This window comes from Parastagonospora nodorum, assembly GCF_000146915.1.
Source record: "Parastagonospora nodorum SN15 chromosome Unknown scaffold_15, whole genome shotgun sequence".
Taxonomy (NCBI): domain Eukaryota; kingdom Fungi; phylum Ascomycota; class Dothideomycetes; order Pleosporales; family Phaeosphaeriaceae; genus Parastagonospora; species Parastagonospora nodorum.
In genome coordinates, this window is record NW_001884563.1 from 638560 (window position 1) to 665842 (window position 27283).

Here is a 27283-nt window from a genome sequence, read left to right on the forward strand (position 1 = left end):
GCGACTCCAAACTACGAATCGGTCCCACCCTGACTTAGCAGCAGTCTAGCGACTTCGCGTCTTCCGCTATGACGTAGTCCCAATTTCGGGTGATGCTCTCATGGATCAATGCACGAATCCATGAACCACTCAAGCCCTCTCTCGAATATTGGTCATGTGACGCCGTCCGAAGCAACAGTGAACCTCGACCACCTCGTGGGCACTTACTGACCCTGGCTGAGAACTGCATCGTTTCCAGAGTCTTGGCGATCTCGCATCGTGCTGGGCCATGTCGGAAATGTTTCCGGATTGTGACTCCGCAGGACGGATGACATGTATCATCGCTACTAGCAAGCCCGTCACAGCTACTTCATCTGATTTGCACAACAACCAGCAGAGAGCCCTACAACATGGCAAGTTCCAAAGAATGCGAAGCTCTACCGCCTTTGCCGCTACCTGAGGGCGTCACCGAAAACTACGTCCACTGTCCATCCAATGGCCTCACTTTCCACATATTAGAGTCTGGTTACACGCCGCAGCGCGACAAACCTCTTCTGATTCTCTGCCACGGCTATCCGGAGTTGGCCTTCTCCTGGAGGAAGGTCATGCCTGCGCTTGCTGAATCAGGCTACTACGTTGTCGCCTTTGATCAACGAGGCTATGGTCGAACCACCGGCTGGGACACTTCGCCATTCGGCGAGACTGACATGTCCCAATTCACACTGACGAGCATTGTGCGCGACGTTGTTGCGCTGGTATTTGCATTGGGTTACCGGAAAGTCGCATGCATTGTAGGCCATGACTTTGGAGCAGTCACCGCAAGCAGATGCGCGCTCATGCGCCCAGATTTATTCAGGAGCGTCGTCATGATGAGCCATCCTTTCAAGGCGCCTCCAGAGCTACCGTTCAATCTAGCACATGGTAAAGGAGAACACCCAGCACAGCCAATCGATATTCAAGCAGAACTCGCGAAGCTTGGAACACCCAGGAAGCATTATAAGTATTACAACAGCACGAAAAATGCTGCACGGGATTGGTCAACTCCAGCGCAAGGTCTTCATGACTTTCTTCGGGGCTATCTTCACGTCAAATCTGCAGACTGGAAGGCCAACAATCCTTACCCACTAAAAGCGTGGAGCGCAGAGGAGCTCGCAAACATGCCCTACTACTACATCATGCCCCGCGACAAATCAATGCCAGAGACGATATTCGAGATGATGGCTTCTGAGGATGCATCTGCAACGAAGCGATGGATGTCAGATGAAGACCTCGACGTATACGTGCAAGAGTGGTCGAGGACTGGCTTCCAGGGCGGTCTGAATTTCTACCGGACGACCACAGACCCTTCCAAGATGAAAGACGTCGAGTTGTTCGCTGGGAAAAAAATCGAGTGCCCGGGTACCTTCATCTCCGGAAAGCAGGATTGGGGCAATTATCAACAACCTGGAGCCTTCGAAGATTTTCCCAAGTCATGCTCAGATTTCAGAGGTGTCAAGTTGATCGATGGCGCTGGGCATTGGCCACAACAGGAGCAGCCTCAGAGGGTTGTCGAGGAGATTTTGTACTTTCTTACGAGTCTCTGATACCAGATGTGCCAAGGTCTCGAGTCACGTCTCCGTCCCGTACCCATTCCCCCGGGACAGTTCATCTGCACTGAGAGGATCTACACGATTTTTGGAGTATCCCACTTTTTAAAGCGTCTAGAGCACTTGATTAAGTTCGCGGAACTTTGTCTTTTAGGAATGGTAAAGAACTCTTACCACATTAGATCGCATCCTTTACATGACAGCGTGTCCGCCATCACCCATGTGAACAACCTTTGATGGAACTCTGCATCATGCACCTTGGATGACAGCTGAACTTGGAGTATACAACTTCACCGCCTTCTACACTCCGACAGCTGCATCTCGTTCAACAACACGCCATTCGTGCATCTATTTCCTCTTCTGATGTACCTACATGGCGTTTAACGAAGGCTTTGCTGCACCTGAATCAGTGCATGCTTTTGCGCAGCGCTTATGCGGCCAAGCACAGCGCGATGCATCTTTCTTGATTACAATCTCACGGCCTGCCTCTTCTGACAGGAAGGATGGCAGAAGCACTAATGCTAGGAATTCAATCGAGTGGATTTGTTGAGGCGGGTTTCCCTGCTGCAGCTGACGCTAACCAGGACAGACTTCAATTCACACATGACTCTTGGCTGGTCTACCGCCGACGTCTTCAAACAATGTGAACGCCTTTCTTCCGTTGGAAGAGGGCCTCTTTAGCCGCTTTAGATGAGAATCAACCCAGCAAACGCATCGACGCAAAGGTCTTGGATAAGCCGAGCTGCGGCTGTGTGGCGTGGTATGCCCGATATAGCCGTGCTATCGTTGCGGCACGGTAAGCGCCGCTCATCCTTTCAGCCCCAGTTGACTCCAGCCTCGCATTGTCGAATCAATCTAGCTGTACCCATTGGCTAATCCTCGATGTGCGTGGCTCTATTTTGACAACGGGAGATCAAGATAGAAGAGTGGAATGGATTACCCGGGACCCGGAGTGCACCACTGGGGCTGCGGTATACTTTCCTGATATCCCGGGCTCAAGCGAAGATCGAAGTATCCATTCATGCAGCTGTCGAATCCAAGTGCCCACTTCGAGTACCATTTTAGCTCTGGCCGAACGTGGAACATTGTCCGGCCTAGGGTGTTTGCTGTCGACTCTGTGATGGGTGAGAACACAATGCATAAAAGCCGCAGAGATAGGTCAAACTTTCACCTTTGCATCGCATCCTGTTCGTCCGCAAATTCTCAACCGAGATGACGCCATTGGAGATACTTTCACAGCCTCGTTCATGGACAATCATGGGCTCCCTACGTCACTTGCTCCCATACAGTGTAGCTCGCTCTACCCAAGGTAAATGTTCACAGTTTCCCAACAATGATGAACGACCCCACAACACGAGGGATACTCAACCTCACCCCCGCAACTCGAAGTATCCAATGACACAGACACTCGAATCCACCAAATCTCCAGAGGTCTCCCAAGAGACGCTAGCCTCATTTGTGGAGGATGGCTCGGGGAACACTCCATTGGGAAATCCCTCTCCCAATGACTTAGACATGGGTCAGAAGAGATTAAGAGCAGACTCAAATCAGTCTCCGAGCGGTGAAAAAGCCATTGCGTACTCTAGCAATGCTTTCAGGCTGGGGCTCACGACCATCTCGTCGGAGCAGGACAAAGGAGCGATACTCGTAATGTCAACCGAGAAGTCGGCAATTGCCACATACAAGGAGGACACTGAGGCACAGAACCAAGCATCGGGCCGCTCCGTGGAGTCAGGGGTCAGGGCGAGCCGTCTCCAACGATGGCGTCTCCATTGGCTCACTGCCTACCGTGTCCTTGTCGCCATCACGTTGGTCATTAACGCACTCATACTGGGTCTGTTGATTAAGCTCGAACTTCCTCGACCTAATGTCCTCGTTGCAACCGCTGCCAATCTCCTCATCTCCATCCTCGTTCGACAGGAGGATCTTATCAACCTGAGCTTCGGCCTCATTGCGCGCATACCTTCGAGCACACCATTGGGACTACGCAAAGTCATCGCGGACTTCCATCACTATGGCGGCATACACATTGGCTGTGCAGTATCGGCGTTGCTCTGGTACTGCGTCTTTGTGTACGCCAATACACGTAGCTGTATCACGGCGGCGCAGTACGGAGGAATGACAAACTGGCATTGGGCAGATATCATTACATGCTACGTGTTCCTCGTCTTCATCGCTGCGATGTGCCTTACAGCCATACCACACCTCCGGGAGAAGATACACAATCAATTCGAGCGCATCCATCGCTTTGGTGGCTGGCTATCGCTGGCTGTCCTTTGGATCAATGCCGGCATCACCACCATAATCGAACCCAGCCATACCCCCTTGTACAAAAGCAAGTCCATCTGGCTCCTCACAGCCGCAACCCTGGTAATCATCCTCCCGTGGCTTCGCATCCGCCGCGTCGCCATCACCGCCCAATCCATTTCCAGCCGCGAAGTCAAACTCACATTTCCCTTCACCAACATGCCCTACACATCGACATGCCGCTTCAGCCTCTCCCCCGTCATTGAATGGCACGCCTTTGCCACCATCCCCAGCCCCGACGGCCTCTCCGCACACATCATCATCTCCGCCGCCGGCGACTGGACAAAGCGCATCATCTCCGCCCCGCCCTCGACAATCTGGATCCGCAACCCCCCGGCTGCGAATTTCCTCGCTTTCTGCCCCGTCTTCAACTCGCTGCTCCTCGTCGCCACCGGCGCAGGCATCGGCCCCATGCTCTCGCTCCTCTCCTCGCCCGCCATCGCGCGCATGCGATCCCAAGGACGTGTTGTGAGAGTCATGTGGTGCGTCTACGACCCCAACGCGCCGCACTGGGAATTCGTCCAAGACATGATCCGCGCGGTTGATCCTGCGCCGCGCATTTTCGACTCGAGAACCGGTCGCCCGGATATGGCGTTTGAAGCACGCGATTTGGCGGAGAAGGAGAATATCGAGGCGGTCATGGTGGTGAGCAATAAGAAGGTTACGAACCAGGTTGTGGCGGAGGTTAAGGGGCATGGGGGTGCGGCGTATGGGGCAGTGTTTGATTCGTAGACTGGAGGGCAAGGGGCAGTTCTGCTTGGATTTTGCGCGGGCAGCTTCGGCGCTGGGGTGTGCTGGGGCGGATGCTAAGCGTGGTGTTGGAGTTTGTTTTCTTCGGTATATCTTGTTTGGATTATGTTTGGTGTGAGGGTTGGAGCCTGTGGGTTTTACATAAGAGGCATGTGTCGTCGTTGGTACATAAACTTGGTATAGCTTAGACGTATTGATGGAGTACGAACGATGTAAAGAGACATTCATTACATTCAGGGTCGACTGTCATATGACTAGTGAGTTATATTTGCAGGAAAAGTCGGTATTGAATCTCTCGTTTCACAGTGTAAGTTCAAGACGTCATGAAAGTGGAAGGTTAGGAGGATGACAGTCTCGTTCTACGTATATGCACGTGGTCATTCCGCACACAACAAGGGAACCGTATTATCTGACGTTGAAGACTTTGGGTCAAGGCTAGAGGTAGTTAGCAGTCAGGTTTTAGACTATTAGCGAAACCCGAAACGTTGCTATGGATGCCTTCAAGGTCTAGGGGGTTGTTGTGGTAAGATCGCTTATACTAGCCCATGGGTATTCAACGTCAGATAATACGGTACGTATAAGAGACTACCAGGACATCAAATGCTCAGGGCGGGGGACTCTGCGGTCTCGGAAAAGTTAAAGATTTTAGGGATACCCAAATTCGTCCGAAAACCACACTAAGGTCTCGAAGGCCCGATCATCCTACAGCCGAAACGGCCTCAAGGGCAAGACTCTTATCTCCATAAGATTGTATAATTGTATAAGTACGTATGGTCTGCGTTGCTTTGAATTCGAAGAATATCATCAGAAGCAGTAACACTTCCTCCATCTCTTACCTCATCACTCACGCCCGACTACAAGCATCCCTCCTTCACCCACCACCCTCAATGTCTAAAGTCCGTAAAGTCCATTTCTCTAGCCGCGGCATCTCCATCGCCGGAGATGTGTACCTCCCATCCCCAACCGCCCCAAACCGCAGAAAAGCATCCATCATCGTCGGCCATCCTGGCACAGGCGTCAAGGAACAAGCATCTGGCCTCTACGCCCGCTCCCTTGCCGAAAACGGCTTCGTAACTCTTGCCTTTGACGCCGCGCATCAAGGCGAGAGCGGCGGCGAACCGCGCTACCTCGAAGACCCGTACCAACGCGTCGAGGACTTCAGGAGCGCCGTGACGTTTCTGTCCACTCTGGATGGCGAGGTCGATCCCGAGCGCATTGGTGTTTTGGGGATATGTGCTTCAGGCGGATACTCGATATTTGCGGCGCAAACGGACCTGCGCATCAAGGCCGTGGCGACTGTGTGTGGAGTATGCATTGGAGCAATGACGCGCAACAGTATGAAAGACCGCTCTGGCGCGGTCGATCGAGAGATGCTTCATCAGAGCCTCGTATATGCGGGGAAAGACCGCATCGCTGAAGCGAAAGGCAGCCAGCCGATGACGGTCAATATCATGGATACGTTTGTGGGGGGCCAGGAGTACTACAGGACAGACCGGGGGCGGCATCCTCGATGTACGAATTTACAAATGGTGAGGAGTTTGGATACGTTGGCGACTTATGATTCGTTTGCGTTTATTGATTGGATTGCGCCGAGGCCGCTGTTGATGATTATTGGGAGTGAGGCGGAGAAGGGGACGGGGTATGCGGCTACCGGGGTTTACAGTAGGGTGGCTATGGAGCGCGCTGAGGAGCCGAAGGAACTGTTTGTGATTGAGGGGAAGGGGCATGTTGACTTGTATGATGACACGCGCCAGAGCGTTCCGAGATTGATTGACTTCATGACGAAGTCTTTGTGTGGTTAGAGGTGATCAGTGGATCCATGAAGTTAAACCTCACGAGTAGATACTCAACAAATTCCCTCTCAAGAGTAAAATGTCACGTTTTGAATACCGGTCGCTTACTAAATGTAAAACATGTGATCGTAAGCCTCTACACCTTGACATCGTCCCTCAGCTGCGGGCCGTTGTTAAGCTCCTCAGTATAAGCCTCCGCCTCACCCTCCTCATCTCTAATCCCCGTGATCTTCGTTACAATAACCGCTGCAAAAGTGTCGCAACTGACATTCACCGCCGTCCTGAAGCGGTCGAGGAACCAATCGATAGCCACAACAACAGCATACATACCCGTAATCGGGATGCCGACACTGCTGGCAATCATGACTGTGAGAACAAGACTGGAGCTGGGGATGGGCGTCGTGCCGATCGAAGCAAGTGTGGACAGCAGGACAACGACAATGTAGTCGGCTGCATTGAGTGTGATGCCTTGTGTAGCTGCAAGGAAGACGACGACGATGGGGAAGTAGATGGCCGTCCCATCCATGTTGATAAGGCAGCCCAAGGGAACAGCAAACTTAGTTACTGTAACCGGTACTCCTTGTTCTAAAACACACCGAATAGTGACGGGCAGCGTAGCCGCCGACGACGCAGTTCCCCAAGCAGTAATCCACGCTGGCGAGCACCTCATCCAAAGCGTGTACGGGTTCCGTCGGGTGATACAGAAGAAAATGATAGGTATGATGATGAACAGGTGCAACACCATGCCAACGAGCGTTCCGCCGATCAGGACGCCCAGATTCAGTCCAATCTCTGCAATGTCAAGACGGAAGAGGTTGGGCATGATGAGGAAGAAGACACCGATGGGCGCGAGGTAGATCAACACGGTGATGATGCGCATAATCATCACCTCGACTTCCTCGACGGCGCGCATGAGTGCACCGCCGGGCTTGATGACATAACCGATGACAACGGCTGTGACGAGGACAGCGAGCAAGCTGTCTGTCGCCAAGGCATCGACGATGTTCTGTGGAACGAGCGAGTTGAACATGTCCACGACGACAGCGTGGATGGCCACGTCTTTTCGTTCATCAATGGTTTCTTGGTCGTCCTCGGCAACTTCGAGTTGGTCGCCGCTGACTGTCTGCATGAGCTTGGACCAGACGAGGCCAACCAGGATGCAAGAATGCGCGACAGCAATGATGGTGGTGATGACATAGTAGCCAATGGTCCAGCGAGCGAGTTTCCCGGCTTTGCCGCCGCCTTGGGTCATGGCGCGGAGGCGTTGAATGGCCATGATCATGGCCGTCACAATCATTGGGAGGACTGATCATGTTAGTATTACAAACGTGCAAGAGAATTTGAGAATAAACGTACCGACAGCTCTGAGCGCGCGAAGCCATAGTGTTCCTGGAATAGCAGTGATGGCGATGGCAGCCGGATGGATGTTTTCAACTTGCGTGGTGACGATGAGGCCAATAGCGATGGCCAGCAGCGCTGCAAAGATGATTTGCCATACCGAACCAGGCTCCTTAACACGTTGCCAGAACGTCTTCTTCTCTGGTTGAGCAACGTGCATGCCAGGTCCAGCAGGAATGTCAGTCTTGTCGCTGGAAGAAGGAGAGCTCGTGGACCCATCCCTCGGCCTCTGAGTCTCCCTAACCTCTTCAATTTCGCCCATGATGAACAGAAATACTAGACGAGATAAACGCTGCAAAGTGGAACCGGATCAACTGAACCAGGTTCCTGGCGTGCCTCAGGGCGTCTTATACCTCCAATTCCAAGCCACAGCATACGCCGTGCCCAACAACATGATAACGCTCCTCATCTCATTAGTGAAAGGCGCCGCTATCAGCGACCTCGCCTCGACCTGGATACCTGAATTCGTGCTTGGGATATTGGCAACGTTGGCAACCTCGTCACTTCAAGAAGGTTGCAAGCGAATCTGCGTTCCGAGTTCCGACTTGTCGAATGGCTTGGTACTTGACACGACCGGGATCAGCATACTAGAAGTTGGTGCCAAGTGAACGTTCAATGGACGTGACTTGTGCTCCTCCGTACTGGGATATTGTCATTGGTTCTGGGTATCATCACAGTGGAAACACAGTGCTTGGGAGCGGAGAGGGAAAGGGGCTTGTGTTGTTCTTCGGGCGTTCGATGATCTTGGCTAGCGTGTAGAACGCAACCTTGGGGACGGAGCGGCTAGGCAGCAAAGAGGTTTGCTTCTACTGTGGCGCTGGAGAATCGCGGCTCAAGACTTGTTCATGTTCGGAGGTGTGTGTTGTGTTGGAAGTCGCTATCCGACTCCTGTTTCTGGGATCTTGTCCGGATGCAGCTAGACTACTTGCAATCCTTCCCACCATACACAAACGTTCCATCAGAGTTCTCACATCCACAGGTTCCGTCCTTGGGACTTTTGATGCACCCTGCACCTTCGCCACTCTGATTTCCCTTCACGCCTGCAGCCGCCCAGAAGAACGTCCAAGAATCCGTGCTTGTTGTCATTTTCGATCCCGGTGCGCAGTTGTACGCCTCACATGTCCCATACGGAGCGCCGTGGTTCTTGTCGTACTGATGATCCTGCTTGAACACGGCAAAAGTTTGGGCTTTGGTGCGCGTGTTGTGGCTGCATTCTGCGGCTTGAATTGCCTTGCTGACTTTCACGGCTGCAAACTGTCAGCTAATGGCAGGAGGACTAAAGAGATGAAAATGACGTACGTGAACATGCTGGAGCAGACGGAGCTTTGCCTTTCGAATTGGACGTCGCCGGGTCCAAGGTCGCGATGACTGCCGTGCAAAACGTCAAAAGGGTCAGGAGCTTGAACATCTTGAGAGATCGGCTGTCGAAATTTGGCTCTGAACATGTCCACGATCAAGAGTCTTTTAAGGACCAACTGACGTTGTATCCAGTTCGGGAAATGATGTTGTTTCGTACAAATCGTCTGTACGCATCAATGAAACAACCTAACATGGATGCCACGGTCAACCTCACATCATCAAAATCAATCTCAACAAACATCAACGTCAAATCCATCAACCGCACTGACCCAACACGACCATCTCACCACCAACCATCCTTCGACTTCCCATCCACCAATGCCGGCAATACCAGTCCTCTTCCCCCTTCCAACCCCTTCAACCCCTTCACTCCCCTCAAATCCACCTCCCCACGCACCCTCCCACACCCAAACATCTCCCTAAGCACACTCTCCCTCCTCGTCATTCCCAAACTATGCCCTACCGAAAGGCCCTCAACATCCAGCAAAACAACAAGCACCCCCACACATCGGCCGCGCAAAATTCGCCCTCAATTCCTCCATCCATACGTCTTTTACATTTGCACCCACCCCCGCCCGCTCAACAACACGCACAACCCCATCCCACAATTCCCCCGGCACACTCCCAAATACCCGCGCACTAATCCTCTCCCCCCTCCTATCCCTCTCACTCTTGAAGTACAAACATCTCTCGGGAGGTAAGCCTAGGCGTAAATACTTGACATGCACGCGCATATCCGGGCGGAGCATGAGAAAGCGCAACAGCGCGACAAGAGCAGGCAGGCCATCAAAGCCGCCCAGCACGATGGTATGCAAGAGGGCTTCCTGCGCGATGGGCGTCAGGCGCCGGAAGGTTAGTGCGAGCGCGACGAGCGGGCAGGCGGAGCGCACGTAGGCGATGCGTTCGGGGCCGTCGAAGCGGGAGGGGAGGAGTGGTGCAGGAGCAGGGGGGCGGAGGTGGGATGTTATTTGGAAGAGGATTTCTGTAGGGAGATTTGAGAGGTTGATGGATCGACTCGGAGTTTTGGTGCAAGGGACGGCATGGGGTAGTGCGTATTTGGGCGGTGGTGATTGCTGCGTCGAGTCCTTCCTGGGTTTGGGGGGTAGCGGCTTGTTGGACATTTTTGCTTGGTGGAAGGAGAGGACGCGGTGTAGTGTGTCCAAGGTTGTGGTATTGTTTGGTATTCTGGCTAGGGATCAGAGGGGGCGTTTGTGTAGCATTCCTTTCCCCGCAGATGGCACTACTTGGCGGGCGCGTGGTTGTGCTTTGGTTCGGAGATCGTCACTGAGACACTAATGATTCTTACGTGAGATGCTAGTGTTGGGAGACTACGCTTTTGATGCTCGACTATTTGGATTTGACCGACTGGGCGGAATTTGGCTGGACAGCTCTAGTCTAATGTCGAACCAGATTCTGCTCCAGCACTTCCTGTCTCATCGACAATTAGTGCGTTCGAGACTCGAACAATCCAACTGGTGTTCTCAAGGTTGTACATCCCACGGTCATCTGAAAGGCTATTGAAGCACTGGCCGTTCAACCAGAAATCCCAAGAAGAAGGTGGCAGGGCTTAAAAATGCAGCAGTGCGAGGTATCAAGAAGCCACATATGTGATATGGTCGTGTAGCTGGTCCTGGTTGGAATGTAGAATAGCAAATGCCGTGCACTCATGTCGTGTTTTCACATAACCATCAGATGCACATCATTAGATGCGAAGTGTTTTGTGACGACGCTGTGAATCTCTAGTAATGAACGGGCGCACGCTGCTATGAGCGTAATTATTCGATAACAATGATTTGAAGTTGATCTGCTGGTGAGTGTGATTGTATATGTAGACTAGACGGTCGTAGTCACGAATTGTGTATGACACGAGCCTGAGTTGATGCAGGTCGTCAAATGCGGCTCAACGGGAAGGCCTGCACAACATAATGCCCGGAATTCGGGAACATGTTTGTGCGATCAAGTAAGGGGCGGACCTGTACAAGGAAAGGAAGGCAGAAAGGAGTGACAGGGTGAGATGGGATTTTGATCCTGAGGGATGGTACGCGAGAGTCCAATCTGCTTCGGCAAAATCGACGACAATAAAGGGAGATTGTGCTTTGGATATGGATCTACGAGAGAATATGGCCATGGATGCTAGGAGCAGGTAGGGCTGCTGCACATTGTTTCACGACCCGGGTCTGATGTCGATCGGCCGTGACGCGTTTCACGATCGGAAGGTTGTACTCGGTGTCGCGCAGGGCCGACATGCTGGGCGCAAGAGTGACAAAAGGAAGATTGCGAGTGACCCTGCACAATGGCACCGACGAGAGGGGTGGAGGACCAGTGGCAAGATGCGAAGCCTTAAACGAAGACCGGCGGACAGGCACTTCGTGTTGGGAAGGCGCGAAGGCTGACGACGGACTTGCTAGGAATAGCAACGATGGGGGGTGGAGGGACTAGGGCCCCAAGTAGAAGACGCGATGGTCTTTACAAACACAATTGTGAAACGACGTTTGAACAGCACTGCGACGTCAGAGAGAACGCGGTGCAGGATGCCATTTGGCACGATCAAGGCAGACAGGTTTCGATAGATAGGGCAAATGAATAATGGAGCTCCCAACGGGTGGGCCAGCATCCTTCGCGGCTGCATCACCACAGGCGAGAAAGCCAAGGCTTTGGTTTCTGCATCTGGCAACGGCAGGCGTAAGCAGACAGGGCGGTGCATATTGAACGACGCATGTCGCGTACAGCAGATGGATGAACACCGCAGAAGACACCGCAGCCGAACTGTGCGTCTCTCGTCGTGTCATCGCGGCACTCGAAGGAAGTGACCCCGCCGCTAATACTGCCTGCTGGCTGTTGAGGTGCTGGAGAGGTTGGCAGCGGCAACATCTTGGTTGGCTATTCTGACGTATTCACCAGCCCAGCCTTTGGAGCTAGCCTCCCCCTAGCAACTAGCAGTCGCAACCAACCGCTCTACCCGGTCCGTTGCTGCAACAAGGAAAACCTCCACGTCTCGACCGTTTGTACTCTCCACACCCATTCACGCTGTGCCATTTGCGATTGCTTGCGCTGTACATACGTCCTTTGATTGAGCTGCCTGCTGCCTGCTGCCTGCGCGCTGCCTGCGAAATCACCCGCACTGCCGCCGCCTCGCTTTCCGTGGTAGCACCACTATCAAGACCGGCAATAGGCTCCGCATCGAGATCCACACCGTGCAGCGAGCGGCGCACCGCCATCCACGCCGGCCCTCAGCGTCGCCCAACTTTCGCTCCTCCCGCACTCGCAGCCTTCTCTGCGGGCTGCACCTCGCACACTCACCGCAATGGCATACCAGCAACCACCGCCAGGCCGTTGGAACCAGCCCGGCGACGTCTCGCCCATTGACGATGCCGGCGACGACGTTCCGCCACCACCGCCCGCGCATCGCCAGCCTGTAGGCATGCACCCGGACAGTCAATTCCGACAAGAACACGGCCAGCGACAGTATGTTGATCCCAACAACTACTCCGACTACTCGATGCCCGGCGTGACACCCGGCTCCGACAACCTGAGCGAGCGAGGCGTTGACGGCTGGGGAAGCCCTCAAGCACGTCCAATGGGTGTGCCCGAGCGAGGTGTCCCAGCAACGCCCTTCAGCGACCACCACGCCTACGACCAGCCCACCCCGCCAAGAGCCATGTACTCGCAGCGCTCTTACGGCTCAGGCGCACCTCTTATGGCTGGCTCAGCTGGAATGTACTCGAGTAGCAGCTCAATGCACAGCGGGCCCCCGGCACCTCAGGGCATCCCGTACTCAGACAATCCCTACAACCGCTACTCGTCGACCCACCTCGACCTCGCCCGCGACATGGGCACCATCAACCCCAACGAAGTCGCTGACGATGATGACTGGGGCATGGGCCCCAACTCGCCACAGACCAAGGAGAACAAGCGACGCTCTTTCTTGCCCATGGGTGCGTCACGAGACGGCAGCCGCAATGGATCACCAGGTTCCTCGATAAACGCTGGAGTCGCTGGCGTCGGTGCTGCCGCCGCCGCCGGAGGTGCATATGCCGCAACACGCGACGACAGCGGCAAATACAATGCTGTGCCTACCATCGCCGGCAGCAACAGCAGCAACCCAGAACTCCTCCAGGAGAAGGCCGCATGGCAAAAGGCTGACCACAGGAAGCGCAAGAAGAGGATGTGGATTGCCATCATCGTCATCGCCGTCATCCTGCTCGGCGCCATTCTCGGCGGTGTGCTCGGCGCACTGCTGAACAAGGGTGGCAGTCACAGCGGAAAGAACGGCAGCGCACAGTCTGCAAACGACGTTGCCAACGACAACAAGAACGACCTCGGCATTAACTCGGACGAAATCAAGAAGCTGATGAACAACCAAAATCTGCACAAGGTGTTCCCGGGCATGGACTACACTCCTCTCAACTCTCAGTATCCCGATTGTATGCATGTTGGACCTTCGCAGAACAACATTACCCGTGACATGGCTGTCATGTCGCAACTGACAAACTCCGTCCGATTGTACGGAACCGACTGCAACCAGACGCAGATGCTCATCCACGCTATCGAACGCCTCGAGATCAAGGACACGATGAAGATCTGGCTTGGTGTATGGCTAGACAGCAACGACACTACCACCCAACGACAGATTGACCAGACATGGACGATCCTCGACGATTACGGCTGCGACTACTTCAAGGGCATCATCATTGGTAACGAGGTTCTATATCGGAAGGACATGAGCGCGACCGAGTTGCTTGGGCACGTATCAGACTTCAGAAAGAACATCACTGCCCACAAGTGCGATTTGCCTGTCGCTATGGCCGATCTCGGCGACAACTGGACCAGCGACATGGCTACCAAGGTCGATATTGTCATGTCCAACGTACATCCTTTCTTCGCGGGAGTCGACGTCAAGCAAGCTGCCGGCTGGACCTGGAACTTTTGGAACACGCACGACGTCGCCCTGACCGCAAGCAGCCAGAATATTAAGCAAGTCATTGCTGAGGTTGGATGGCCTTCGGGCGGTGGTACCAGCTGTGGTGGTGCTGATAAATGCACTGGAGGCTCCGTGGCTGGTGTTGATGAGCTCAACCAGTTCATGGAGGACTGGGTTTGCCCCAGCATGAAGAACGGGACTGAGTACTTTTGGTGAGTAACCTCGATCCGTCGGCCTCATCTATCACGTCGTACTAATTAATTGATAGGTTTTCCGCATTCGATGAACCTTGGAAAGACCGATACAACTCACCCGGCAAAAATTGGGAAGATAAATGGGGTCTCATGGACATTGATCGCAACATGAAGCCCGGTCTGAAGATCCCCGACTGTGCCGGGCAGTCACTACCATCATTTTAATCGAGCGAGCGCGCGTACATCTTGTTTTCGAAACGACATTGCATGAGGCGGCGTTTGGGCGGCGTTGCTATTTTGCGCAATTTTGGTCCTGGATCTGCTCGGAGCATGCACATTCATCTTCTTTTTGCCCTTTTTGTACAAAGGAACACATGTGCAGGGGCCGAGTGCGAATTTTTCTTGTATTCTATCTAGGACCGGAATATCCTGGACTGTGTATATGATATTGGGACAGGTTTCGGTCACACAAGAGGAGGGAAACGCCATCTCTGGTGGGCATAGCATGGTTATTTCAGTGGCTTAGCAGCATTTTTGCTAGCGCTGATAGTGTAGATAGAACCGCACTGGTGTGGTAGGAATATCGAATGCCAATGGTATATATCATATCCGTACAGGTGCTGCTACTATACGTGCCTGCTCTGCTCATGACTTACGACCTCCTTGAGAGACAATTCCCAGTAACGCCACCTTGTATAGCTTCAAAAGCCTATTAGACCGGATCAAACCTGTGGAGAAAACCTTGAAAATAAACAGCATGAGCTATCGTTACGACATACTATTCGCTCCAGTGCGCAAAGAACAGGCACGAAGTGTTGCGCTCTCGGCCTACTTTCGATATCGTACATGTTGTGCTTACTCGATGATATCATGAGCAAAAAAAGCAAGAGACGTTCGTTTGCTCGACTTGTGCGGCGCTCGATACGCACCCGCGAGTTCCAATATCTCTTCGCCTCAAACGCAAAGAGGAGTGGTTACACCAGCGCCGCGAAGTAAAAGTCTGAATTCATAACACCAGACAGGCAGCAGCAAGAAACTCGTGCCCGGTCTGCAGCATCTACAGCTATGTGTCTTCTTGATGTAAGCTTAAAGGTGTCATGAAAACATACGCAGCTGTGAGAAGTATACTTGCACATAGTTGTATAGAGGGTCTTTGAATGTATACAGACTATGGAGAAGAAAGAGGTGAGGGGGCAGAAAAGGTTGGAAGGAATTTTGCTTACGCCTAGTGATATGAGAGTAAAGGCAAAATATGTTCGTTGACTTGACTTGTGCAGCATTCCACTAGGTACATGTATGCGACCTACAATATCTCGCAGTCTTGTTGTAAGGAAGAGTTAGAGCATAGCAGTACTAACGAAGCATATCTATGATGCTGAGATCAATGGGCATGTCGACACACGAACCTTGACGGTGGCAACGATCACAAAGAGATTGGCGACGAAGAAGCGACAAGTTGTCGGGAGGAAGGAAGCTAGACGACACGATGGTTGTCAAGAAAGTGAGGAGGGAAATGGTCACGAATGGTATCAGTCTGCAACTTCACCCTATCAAACTGCCGACGCTGGTCATCCATCAATTAACGACGGTCGCTTGCAAACCCGAAGCGAGGTCTTCCAGGCGCAGCAGCGTCATGTCCAAAGCGGAAGAAAAAAAACGTGATTTGGAACTCTACCCATGCATCCACCGTGCGGACCCGGTGGTGCGGGTGTGTAGTGTGTGCATATGTGGAAATTTGGTCTGGGCTAAGGGGTGGTCGATGCGGGCGAACACTTGCGTCCCGCGTGCACTGATAGAGTTCGCTTAGACACCGTGATGGGGATGATGGTGAGATGGTGCGTTCTGGATCGCAGGGCTGTGCCTGCATGAGTGGGTAGTGAGACTGTATTGAGAAACGATGGGTGATGGAATATGAGATGGTCAGATGCGACCGAGGCGGCGAGTTACTGTAGGTAAACAAATGGGTTCCGCGTGCATTGGTATAGTTCGCTTAGACATTACGATATAACTGTTGGCTGTTGATTCGATAGGTAGTGCGTCTGGATTGCTGGATGTGTGGGCCTGAGTCCGGTTGGGGGGAGGGAGATAGATGTTGGAAGAGAGTGGGCAACGCAATGGGTTATGGGGGTGCAACGGAGGCGGTAGAACATAGACATATGGTGTATGTCGTCGGTGGAGACCAGATGCATGCTGCGTGTACCAAAGGAGGTTGCTTGTACAATACAGCCTGCCTGATGAATTGATGGGTTGCTAGACTTGCGTGAGTGTGAGTTGGAGTGAGGAGAATGGTGTTGTTGAAAGACGGGATAGTGAGGCAAACGAGCGTGAATATGTATCATCGTGGTTTGGATTCGATCCAATAAGAATTAACATTATCCACCATATTCAGCGATTCAAGGTATCTTGTCGCACCCCTAACAATACAATAGCTTCAACCACCACCACTCCTCTTCTCAAAATTAGGTATCAAACACATCTCCCCTCCCTCACACCCCCGATCTACAAAACCAACGCAGCGAGTCCACCAAGCACAACCGCAACGCCTCCAATCCTCAATCCCTCAGCGGCACCAGTGAATTGCGCTGGCGGTCCGCTAGCAGTAGCATTGCCACTGGGCTTCATGCCGTATCCGGGCATGGTCATGATGGTGGGCTTGGTGGCGTTTGAGCCGGAGCCGGCCTCGCAGGTGGGCACGACGACGCCGGAGCGGGTGACTTGCACGTCGGCGGCAGGGGCGGATGGGCAGGCGGGAGTGATCTTGATGGTAGAGATGGCGGCTGTGGGGGTGGGGGTTGTGGCGTTGTATTGGCTGGGTGGGAGTTAGTATTGTGGAGGTGTGGTTGTAGTGTAGAGAGAGATAAGGAAGCATATGTGCGGTACGAGAGGGAGAAGGAGATGGTTTACACGTGCAGCGCTCAACTCGCATCGAGTTGAGGGTTGCATGTAGAAGTCAAGTTCGGGAAGAATGGAAATGCATGCACGGTTCTCAACTCAATTGAGACGAGAGTACAGCTGAGAAATAATGAAGGTACATGCGCGGTGCTCCACTTGCAGTGAAACTGAGCAGGCAGCGCTCAACTTCAACAGGTGGAGAAATGAAGTAAAAGAGTTACTTACGCAGATACGGCGCTGGCGAAGAGCACAGCGGCGACAGCAGTGAAGGACTTCATCTTGATTTTGTGGTGATTTGGTTTGGAGTGACTCAAATGTAGTGCAGTAGATGTAATGTGAACGAGAGTGAAGACTTTGGCGCTTTTCAAAAACTTTCTTTCAAGGTATCTTAAACGTGCAGAGAGCCTCGACTTGAAGTATCCCTCCCTCCTACATGTCGCCCCCCTGCACTACCTCAAAGGAATGACCAACCCGCTGATATCCCAAATCATCCCGTGGCATCACTTGTCGGTCGCAAACAAGGCTTGTGTGGCGCTCGGTACTATCGTTTCCGGCGCATGGCCAGGTGCCGCGTTGGGTGCTGACGGATGGAGAGCATGCCGAAGAGGGAAAGGCGGGGACTGGAATGTACCGTTTTGTTTTTTTTTCCTTGCCCCAGAATCCAAGTCAGGTTACCTAGTGCCATTACCCATAGACGGGCCGATGCAGGGGAGATTGTGTTTTGTAGTGTGAGTGTCTTAGTTCGTAGCGTTATTGATTTTCGGGCGGCGGAGTATAGTCCTGAGCCTGAGGAACTAATGGTGTTTGTAGGTAATCAGGAGTATGTGAAATTGCAGGCGCAACTTCGGTGCGAGCTTGGAGATGCAATCTTACCATCTCCGAACTCTATCGCAATCGTGAATTGTCACTGACCGACCGTTCTTCTGACATGTTCGTGCCCAAAGCTTCCTCCCGTGCCTTGTCTTGGAGTAATATCCATGTCGACCAGACTAAAAAACTTCATGTCCTAACTCAGCAATTCCACGCTCCCATCATCGGATCACGTCTTTCCACGGCACTTCTAGGTGTATCTCGTCATCTATAATTCTCGGAAACAACTTGTCCCTGGCCTAAGCGAACGCCGCAAAAGCTTGACAGGCCGCAAGCAAGCCAAAACTGCCGGTCTTATTGGTTACACCGCGCTTGGCCCAAAACACATTTCCCCTATTTCAGCTAGCACGGTAACGTCATGCTAAGCTCAAGCTGCACGCTAGCAGCTACCGTTCCGGAAAGTGAACGATCCGTGGTACACTTTGCGGGGTTAGTCTCGATTCGACAAGGCTGCCGCTAACGACTAACTTCATCGACATTCTTGAGGCTTGACAACGGGCACGACGCTTACATGACAAATGCGGCCGAATTCTTCGAACTTTAGCCATGCCCTGGTGCGTGAGAGCGGGAGCAGCAGTTGCGGAGATCGCCATTGCTCATTTCTCTTTGTAGAGGCCGGATGGGAGTAGCTCCGATGGCTTGGGGATGGAGAAGGGCCAGTTGCGGCCGGTGTAAGTAACGATGCTAGTGGAATGATGATGGACATGGGCTGGATGCGTTGGAGAGGGGTAGTAAGACGGTGGAGATGAAAGGCAAAGATATAAAAACGTTGAAGCCAGACTCCTCATTGTGCTTCATCCAGCAAGTTCAATCATCACTTCATCAACACATCTTCACGAGTCTTTACCCAACTCTCTAATCACTTCACTCGCTATTCAACATGAAGTCCACATTCTTCGCCGCCACTGCTCTTGCAGCTCTCGCCTCTGCCGCCCCTACCAAGCGTGCTACTGGCCCTTCTGACGGTGATATCCTCAACTATGCGTTGACTCTGGAGCACCTTGAGAACACCTTCTACCGCGAGGCTCTCGCCAAGTACACCGCCGCCGACTTCCAGGCTGCTGGCTTCGATGAGGCTGCCTACAACCGCATCAAGACCATCTCTTCTGATGAGGCTCAGCACGTGTCGTTCTTGACTGGTGCGCTCAAGGCCGCTGGTGTCACCCCCACCGCCGAGTGCAAGTACAACTTTGGCTACACCGACGTCAAGTCCTTCCTCGCCACTTCTTCCATCCTCGAGGGTGTCGGTGTCTCTGCCTACCTTGGTGCGGCAGCTGACATCGCCTCGAAGACTTACCTCACTGCTGCCGGTTCCATCTTGACCGTTGAGGCTCGTCACTCCGCCTACGTTCGCGACACCATTGGCCAGTCGCCATTCCCATCTCCCTTCGACAACCCATTGAGCTACAACGAGGTCTACACCCTCGCTGCTCAGTTCATCACTGAGTGCCCCTCCACCAACCCCCCTCTGCCCGTCAAGGCTTTCCCCGTCTTGACTGCATCGAGCACCGACTCTCCCGTCAAGACTGGCTCCACTGTCACCCTTGCCACCAAGGGCTACAAGATCGAGGGTGGCAAGGTCTACGCCGCTTTCATCACCGTCACCGGCCCCGTCTTCGCTGATGCCACCCCCGCTGACGGTGGATACACCGTTGTCGTCCCCAAGGGTATCTCTGGCCAGAGCTACGTTGTCCTTACCTCGTGCAACACCGCTGCCACTGACGACACCATCGTTGCTGGCCCCGCTGTTGTTGAGGTTGAGGCATAAATCTGGAATAAAAACGAGTATCGCGCAGTGTCGCACTGAGCAGCTGCAGGTTGTACATTAGCTCGTTTCCTAATCGTAATATTAATACCACTGTCAACTTCATCTTTACTTGAGCTGCCAGCATTGTGACGACTGTGATGTGACCGGCCCTTCATATTATCTGAACATGACAGAAGACTCCATACTTTGAGTACTGACCGAAGGAATCGTTGTTGATGAAACAACAAACCCCTGGACACGTTTCTTCAAGTAAGCGTCAGCACTAGCTGCTGCAAAAATTCGAGCGAGCTCTGCTCATTCTGACTACCACCAAAGAACACCTGTTCCCCTGTCCATGATCCAAGGACGAGTCAGCAGCTAACTAGCATATTATAGAGTGCTCACAGACTTCGAAGTCATACAGTCTTGACTGAATGGTAGGTGATACTCGAATAGTGTTTATAGTTAGTGATGATTAGCGCGCACGAATCATTGCTACACTTGGTGTTGGAGCATACCACCGGAACACATCCTGCTAGATCGAATTTCTACAAGGATTTGCAAAGCTGATGGTTTTATTAATTCAAGGCGTGAGTTTCTGTGTACACCGCCTCCAGAGGATATGTACGGGTAGGAAGACTTCTAGTCCAACCTCCTTGTCTATTGTCCTCTATATGCCCTTTGTGTGCCAGTCTAGAACCATTTGCCTATTGGAATCATCCAAGTACCTCTCGAACTCACGGTAGTCTTGCCGGCGAGACGGAAATAATTGCCAATTGCGATTGGATACATTGAGACCAAGCGCTGATAGCCTATCCATCAAAATTTGGCCGTTGTTTATGAATTTCTTGATTGCAAATTCGATTATTGGAACGCTGAACATGGGAGAGAGAGGGCCTGGAATGTATGCGCGGAAGGTCCAAGCACTCAGTTCAACTCGAAACCGTGCGCCCGGCGTCTTTGATGCCATTTCAGTGATCCAGTTGATGATGAATGGGCCTCCATGCAATATGCTTAACTGTGCATCCACGTTGATAGTGATGTATCTCAAGCATCCCTGGCTTGATGAGGACAATTTGCAAAGGAATAGACCGTGCGCTTTGGGGATAGGCTGACGATAGACTGAACTCATGCCAGAAACTGATCCTCTAAAGGCTTGACCAAATTGTTGTTCGTCGAAGCAGAATTCGTTCAGTCCCCAAACAATTCCTGCTAGCTCTGTTCGAAGCTGTCGAGAAACACGAGTCAAGGCTGTGAGCTTCTCCAGGCCTTTGAATGAACCGATATTTCGATTTGATGTTGCTTGATAAGATTTCCACATCCAGCATAATGGTGTTTCGCTAAGCAGTGTGTACTCTCCTATATACAGTCTCAGCTCCGCTGACAGGTCCATGAAGCGGAATGGTGTCGCACGTTGATAGGTGTGTGCAGAAGGCTGATTGAAGTGATTGTAGCCGCCACGCTCCATCGCAAGCCTACATTTAGTCAGATCTATGCTCCCTGAAAGAGCTATACATATTGTTCAAACTTACTGGCATACCAAAGCTAGCACCTTTTCACGATTCTCCGAATTGAGATTTCGCACCATATCTGCTACTCGTAATACATCATACTCGATATTGTCTGGGTTGTCCACCCGCATCTCGCGCGGGTCATCGTCGAACATCGCATGATTTGCGGCGGCAAGGAACCGCATTTTCCGGGGTCGCTGGAGAATTTCGAGAGGAGAATAAGAGTGAATAAGTCAAGGACTTCACCGAGCAGAAAAAAAGACAGCGATGTAAGGGCGGGGAGCCGAGCCAGCACTAGCGCAACACCAGCACTACGCGCAGACACGTGACATTGCATGCCTCAATGCCGTCCATAGCATGAGGTTCAAAGCTTGAGTACATCTCTATCGTATGTTACAATTTGTGGCTTGATAAACGGAATACGAAATCCAGTCTAGTTTGGCAGTAGCTTCTACATGCATGCCAAGGGCATCATCCTGTATGCGCTTCACACCAACTCCAATACTGTCGAGGTAGACCGCACAGGCCCTACCAGGCGGGTATATATTTCCGATCTGAAGCATCAGCCTATGAGCCCATCGATAGAGTCAGACATCACAAGACCTGACAAAGCACAAGGTAGCACAGGTCTTCGCATGTCCAACAGTGCGCTAGACCACTATCAACATGTACAACTATTGCATGAAATATATAACAAAAGCTTCCCAACCATGGAACTAGCGGCATGTTTGCTATCTTTCTTATAAATCACTTGTTATCGCCCAGTCGTGACATCATCGCCGCAAGCGTCTTCCCGTCGTTGCACAGTGCAACGTAGCAATCAGTGACATGTACAACGGCTCTCATGTTCATATCAGTAGTCTGCCGGTTCGACGAGGCCCCTCAGCTATTAAGGTACTCGTCACTGAGAGTCACACGTAGTACGTACCAAGTTCCTAGTCACCGACGGCATCTTATCAGGGCAGACATAAAGAAAGTATCATCTATGCGTCGTTATCACAGCCTAGCAACACCTCTCCTTAGATGTGAGTGAGTATAAAGGCATAGTCGTCTGCTCTCGCATCACTTCCTCAGCCACACCCAACTAAATATTCCCAACCTCAATACTCGCAGTCCCATACCAAGGCACCATGAACCTCCTAACCTCCCTCCTCGCCCTCAACCTCACTCTCTCCGCCATAGTCGCCGCCGACTGCCACAACGGCGACCGATCCTGCGGCAGCGACTGGTGGATCGTTGAATGCAGAGACAACAAGGTCGAGAACGTCGATTACTGCGGCAAGAAAAGTGAGCAAAAAGCCATCCGAAACTCGTGTCCAGACGCTAATATGCCATGATAGGAGGGCAGCACTGCGTAATGAACAATGGATATCCTCAGTGTAAATGAATTGGGGACGGGATAGGAGCTCCTGGAGACGACATGTAGGACCAGGGTATTGCATTGCGAGGAAATGGGCACAATGGTTCTTCTTCGCAGCATCATTCATTCATATTTGACATCAAGCTCTGTACAAGGCGTTCGTCGCACCTCGCACACGGGTATCTCCTCAATCCCCCCACATCCTCCCACGACAGCCCCATCTACATGTTCTTCAACAAATAGCTCAAACCCGCCCACATCTCCTCTCCGCTCGGCAGAATCTGTGCCGCGGGCAGGACAAATCCATAATTGCCCGTATCCCTCAGCTCGACCGTCATGCTAAACGCCGCCTTGGCCACCTCAAACGCGTAATCCACACTGTCGCCACTAACCTGATAGATAGTGTTGCAGATGGGTCCGCCGGTGAAAACAGTGCCGTGCACGGCCTTGACGGCTGCGATGGCGCCATCGGTCAGGGCCTTGTTCTTTGCGGCGTTGGGGACGGCGCCGGAGCATGTGTAGCCGTAGGGGTACATCCAGAGCTGAGAGTAGGAGTGGATATCCATGTAGAGCTGGATGCCCTTGCCGGCTGCTATGCTGTCGAGCTGGGCTTTGAGGACTTTTGTCTCGACGCCGTCGCCGGCGGATGGACCTTTGTAATCCTCTGCGCAGGGAGATGTGCTGGCGCCACCGCGGAGGTCCCATTGGTTGGGCCAGTTCCTGTTGATGTCGCGGCCGACGCAGCTGGCGGTTGGAGTGGTCTGACGGTTCTTGCGCCACATGCGGTCGGTTGCCTGCGTGTACGCGAAGCCATCTGGGTTAACAATAGGGAAGATGTAGAAGTCGTATTTGTCCTTGTAGCCCGCAACCGTAGCATCGGTAGAGGTAAGGAGCTGGTATGCAGCATACTCAACGACCCTGTCACAAAGTCAATATTAAGTCCAGCACAGTGTATGGCAGATGACTTACATAGTCGTGATCCACTCTCTTGCATGCACAGTTCCGTGCCATACCACACCCTTCTGCGACCCCTTCCCACCACTACCCCAGATATGGATACCCTTGATATCACGCCCTTGCACAGACTTGCCTGCAGTAACGACTTCCGAGTTCTTGGGGTACGCAGCCGCGAGGTCGCTGATCCACTGCATATGATCGGCAATCGAGTGGTACGACTTGAACCACGTAGCATTCGGCGCCGCACCGGCTGATATTCTATTAGCAAAACGTTCGCGCCACCCGCAAACCTGGGGTAAATCTTACCAGCATAGACGTTGAAGCTGTCTTCGTCGGTGATAGACAGGCCGAGATTGTCGTGCATGACCCTGGTTTCGACGTCCGAGGTCGATGCCTCGAAGTCCTTGACCTGCGACGGAGGGACCATTACGTCGACCACGCTGCTGGATGAGGGCTTACCCTTCCATAGCTGGAGGTCGAGCTTGCTCACGACGTCGTTGACCTTTGCGGCGTTGGACCCGACATTGATGCGGTACACCTTCCAGTCGTCGTAGCTGACTTTCTTCTCCACCGTGGCAGCAGACACAAGGCCCAGAGAAGCGAGGGCGACACCGAGAAACTTCATGACGGATGCGGAACGAGGATGTAGCGGGCGTGAAGAAAGAAGTTAAGATTGAGTTTACCCTCTTACTTTATAGCAGACGCGCAGTTGCACCAAGCCGCTCAAGATCCGCACCAAGAGAAGCTTGCACAATCGAAGCTCGCTGCACGACTACCACCTGCCGTACGCGACCTAAGTAAGCAACGGGGCTTTGTCGCCTCCAGGAAGCTGCCACCCATCGTGCTGGCACATAATATAGTGATCCACGATAAGCCTTGAAGCGGGCGTGCTTTCATGCAGCTGCACGGGATCGACATTGAGTGAGCTGCCTTAATAGGTTGGCGCGTGGATGCAGGTGCGATTTAGCCTCCAGGTCAGGTGTTGACAAGTAGAAGGTGTTTCGAACGCTGGGGTAGAAAGGCTAGACTGTGGGAGTGATTGGCGCTGGAGATCCTGGGGATGCGACGGACCTTCCGCTTTCGCTAGGGACTGTTGCAGCTTCCATGGTTTTATTGGCACACGCTGGGGAGAACGAAATGAGTGTACACACGCTTTCAAGGCATCGTATCTGGTTACTGGACACTTTGAGGAAACAATGGCCGTAGTTGTTTCGAGCGACAATGTGGAAGGTTTAGTAGGACGTGGGTGGGATAAGTGGCATCATTCGGCGAATTCGCGGCCACACCCGTAACACGAGGACAATGTAACCTTTATATGTTCCAAGAAAGCTTCTAGATTCTTGTCAAGCAGACCGCATAGCTTAAATTCTAAATTCGCACTCGCATATCAAAATATCATCCCCAGCTCCCCCTGCTCGAACCCTCCACCGAGGCTATCGAACCCAAAACCTTGCGCATTCCACCCCATATCCAGTGGCAGAAATCCATTCCACAGAGCACTGGCATCATCTTGGGCTTGTCCGTTTCCTCCAGGACCCTGCCCGATCGCAAAATCACTCACAGCATTGAGATCCGTCCATCCAAAATCCCCCATCATCTCTGTCATCGCCGGAGATTCTCCAGTGCCCGTACTATTCTGAGGACTCTGCTGCGTCGCACCAGGAGACACAAGCGGCAAACCATTACTATCAACAGGATTACTTGCAATGTGTGTACCTGGATGTCTCCAAGATGGCCTCGCTGACTTATCTTTCCGGGGAACTTTCGCCCATAGGAGTTTGAGAAGCTGACTATAGCGGCTTCCAGGATGCTGGATGCCGGTGCCTGAGCCTACGCTAGAGCGTTGCAAGCGTGTGACTGTCTCGTTGATCATGGCGCGAATAGCGCGGTCTTCGTCGTTGCTGATTACACCTGTGCAACGCGCGCGGTATAGGAAGACACCTGCGTAGACAAGATACAGGTAGTATCGCAGCGGCATGAAGCGTAGTGAACGCTCGGGATCGACAAAGTTGTTGACAGTGGTCAAGATGGCCTTCGCTGCATCGAGGCCTTCGTATATGAAGCGTGCATCGCCAACTGCACCCACGTTGTTGACGAAGACGCGCTGTGGTGCTTGCATAGCGAAGCCAGATACAGACGCCACGCCTGTTGCAGTGCCGCTGGCAGTGTTGTTTACAGCAGGCAAGGCACGAAGAACAGTGGCCTGAAAAGCGAAGGCATTCGTATAGAGCCGAAGATAGTCGTAGGACATGAGTAAACAGGCTTTGAGGTGTGGTGAGCAAGTCAGTGTGCCCCAGACGCTTTTCCAACCGTATATCGCAGAGCGGAAGTCATCGATAAACTTGATGTAGCTACCGCTCATGTGCGACCGGAAGCTTGAGGACGGGTTCGAGTACAATGTATCGTGCACGTTACTGAACAGCTGTGTGAGCTCTAGGTTTGCCTGGAAGATGGAAGCATAGTCCTCCTCATTCGGACTTTTAGGTATCAGTGATGGATAGTCTTCGCGTCTCAGTGTTGTCAGAGGACCCGGTCCACGAGACCAAAATGCCTTCCCAATCCTGATACTGGTATGCCGATCTGAGATGTATGCACAAGTCCAGATGAATCGCTTCCGGTGGTGATGTGGATCCTTGCCCTGGTCCACGAACCGGAAGGAGTAGCGGTCCAGTGCGAGGAAGTATGCTATTCGAAGTGCAAGCCCCACATGCATCCAGCTCTCCTTGTCTTCTTCTCCCTTGCCGACCTTGCCCGATCCTCTTTGCGTATATGGTGCCCATTCAGCGAGTAGAAGTAGTGCCTCCACAGCTTCGATGTCTGCATCGCCTCCGGCTGCAAGTTCTGAGACCAAGCCCTTCATATGCTCCATGCAAGCTTCAAATATATGTGGCTCGTCTACCAGGTCTTTTGAAGCTATCAGAAGCAGGGCAGTGAGGAGGTGGGGCTCCATCTTGACCATCTCAGCTAGGCGCGATGTATCAAACGCATGTGCGGGTGCGAGAGGGTAGTATGGATGGTACTGCTGCTGAAATCGCACCAGAAGCTGGCACAACGAGTGTACTGTAAGAATCCCTCGATCTAGCAGTGGGTATGAGAACGACAGCGGAGCAGGCATGGACGATATCGATCCGCGCGTGACTCCAGTGCCTTGACCATTGCCCGCCTCTTCGTTTGACGATTCTCCCGCGACTCTTGCTAGTATACCCAGCGCGTCTGACGGGTTCTGGAGGTTCGAGAACTGCAGCTCGTCTGTGTTTGAGGAACCGGATCGCATTCCCTGGTCATCTTCACTCCCATATTGTTGCTGCTGCGTATTTGGCTCCTGCGACCATGTCGTGCCCATGTTACCCAGCGCATGAAAGCTGCCGCCATCGTCCGTTCGAGGTGCGATCAGGGGAGGCAGAATGGTCGCATTTGCAGTCGTCGCCGTCGCTTGGTTCGCTGGCGCATCTTCTAGGCGCGGCTTCTTTCGCACACGTCGACCGCCTCGATTGCTACCCCCCAGGACGCAATCGAGGTTGTCGCGCTTACATCGCAGGCATGGAATCGATCCACTCTCGTCGCTGACAGTACGTGGTGATTAGCTTCAGGGGACCATGAAGGATGCTTCTTTCAGGGATGTCGCACCCTGAAGGTATACACAAAGCCTTCGGAAGTGT

At 52.7% G+C, this 27283-nt stretch overlaps 13 protein-coding genes across 13 annotated transcripts; 7 read left to right on the top strand and 6 right to left on the bottom strand.

Moving 5' to 3' along the window:
* Positions 1-389: 389 nt before the first annotated feature.
* Positions 390-1562, top strand: SNOG_09729 (hypothetical protein; the record flags this gene model as incomplete). The annotated part of the gene is made up of 1 exon (XM_001799963.1): positions 390-1562. One exon carries the CDS (start codon positions 390-392, stop codon positions 1560-1562), a length of 1173 nt encoding a protein of 390 aa, XP_001800015.1.
* Positions 1563-3215: 1653 nt separating this feature from the next.
* Positions 3216-4604, top strand: SNOG_09730 (hypothetical protein; the record flags this gene model as incomplete). Its single annotated transcript, XM_001799964.1, has 1 exon — positions 3216-4604. The coding sequence occupies one exon, from the start codon at positions 3216-3218 to the stop codon at positions 4602-4604; it is 1389 nt and encodes a 462-aa protein (XP_001800016.1).
* Positions 4605-5509: 905 nt separating this feature from the next.
* Positions 5510-6183, top strand: SNOG_09731 (hypothetical protein; the record flags this gene model as incomplete). The annotated part of the gene is made up of 2 exons (XM_001799965.1): positions 5510-6081; positions 6114-6183. The coding sequence occupies 2 exons, from the start codon at positions 5510-5512 to the stop codon at positions 6181-6183; spliced, it is 642 nt and encodes a 213-aa protein (XP_001800017.1).
* Positions 6184-6484: 301 nt separating this feature from the next.
* Positions 6485-8075, bottom strand: SNOG_09732 (hypothetical protein; the record flags this gene model as incomplete). Its single annotated transcript, XM_001799966.1, has 2 exons — positions 6485-7720; positions 7772-8075. The coding sequence occupies 2 exons, from the start codon at positions 8073-8075 to the stop codon at positions 6552-6554; spliced, it is 1473 nt and encodes a 490-aa protein (XP_001800018.1). The 3' UTR covers positions 6485-6551.
* Positions 8076-8734: 659 nt separating this feature from the next.
* SNOG_09733 (hypothetical protein) lies at positions 8735-10293 on the bottom strand (the record flags this gene model as incomplete). The annotated part of the gene is made up of 4 exons (XM_001799967.1): positions 8735-9060; positions 9113-9221; positions 9766-9859; positions 9890-10293. 4 exons carry the CDS (start codon positions 10291-10293, stop codon positions 8735-8737), a joined length of 933 nt encoding a protein of 310 aa, XP_001800019.1.
* Positions 9364-10029, top strand: SNOG_20107 (hypothetical protein; the record flags this gene model as incomplete). The annotated part of the gene is made up of 2 exons (XM_001799968.1): positions 9364-9505; positions 9929-10029. 2 exons carry the CDS (start codon positions 9364-9366, stop codon positions 10027-10029), a joined length of 243 nt encoding a protein of 80 aa, XP_001800020.1.
* A 2183-nt stretch (positions 10294-12476) lies between the features above and the next one.
* On the top strand, positions 12477-14512 carry SNOG_09734 (hypothetical protein; the record flags this gene model as incomplete). Its single annotated transcript, XM_001799969.1, has 2 exons — positions 12477-14305; positions 14362-14512. The coding sequence occupies 2 exons, from the start codon at positions 12477-12479 to the stop codon at positions 14510-14512; spliced, it is 1980 nt and encodes a 659-aa protein (XP_001800021.1).
* Positions 14513-16786: 2274 nt separating this feature from the next.
* On the bottom strand, positions 16787-17457 carry SNOG_09735 (hypothetical protein; the record flags this gene model as incomplete). The annotated part of the gene is made up of 2 exons (XM_001799970.1): positions 16787-17096; positions 17405-17457. The coding sequence occupies 2 exons, from the start codon at positions 17455-17457 to the stop codon at positions 16787-16789; spliced, it is 363 nt and encodes a 120-aa protein (XP_001800022.1).
* Positions 17458-18929: 1472 nt separating this feature from the next.
* SNOG_09736 (hypothetical protein) lies at positions 18930-19817 on the top strand (the record flags this gene model as incomplete). The annotated part of the gene is made up of 1 exon (XM_001799971.1): positions 18930-19817. The coding sequence occupies one exon, from the start codon at positions 18930-18932 to the stop codon at positions 19815-19817; it is 888 nt and encodes a 295-aa protein (XP_001800023.1).
* Positions 19818-20466: 649 nt separating this feature from the next.
* SNOG_09737 (hypothetical protein) lies at positions 20467-21492 on the bottom strand (the record flags this gene model as incomplete). Its single annotated transcript, XM_001799972.1, has 2 exons — positions 20467-21271; positions 21329-21492. The coding sequence occupies 2 exons, from the start codon at positions 21490-21492 to the stop codon at positions 20467-20469; spliced, it is 969 nt and encodes a 322-aa protein (XP_001800024.1).
* A 945-nt stretch (positions 21493-22437) lies between these two features.
* SNOG_09738 (hypothetical protein) lies at positions 22438-22644 on the top strand (the record flags this gene model as incomplete). The annotated part of the gene is made up of 1 exon (XM_001799973.1): positions 22438-22644. One exon carries the CDS (start codon positions 22438-22440, stop codon positions 22642-22644), a length of 207 nt encoding a protein of 68 aa, XP_001800025.1.
* Positions 22645-22779: 135 nt separating this feature from the next.
* On the bottom strand, positions 22780-24249 carry SNOG_09739 (hypothetical protein; the record flags this gene model as incomplete). The annotated part of the gene is made up of 3 exons (XM_001799974.1): positions 22780-23585; positions 23637-23874; positions 23931-24249. The coding sequence occupies 3 exons, from the start codon at positions 24247-24249 to the stop codon at positions 22889-22891; spliced, it is 1254 nt and encodes a 417-aa protein (XP_001800026.1). The 3' UTR covers positions 22780-22888.
* A 762-nt stretch (positions 24250-25011) lies between these two features.
* On the bottom strand, positions 25012-26967 carry SNOG_09740 (hypothetical protein; the record flags this gene model as incomplete). The annotated part of the gene is made up of 1 exon (XM_001799975.1): positions 25012-26967. The coding sequence occupies one exon, from the start codon at positions 26965-26967 to the stop codon at positions 25012-25014; it is 1956 nt and encodes a 651-aa protein (XP_001800027.1).
* Positions 26968-27283: the final 316 nt, after the last annotated feature.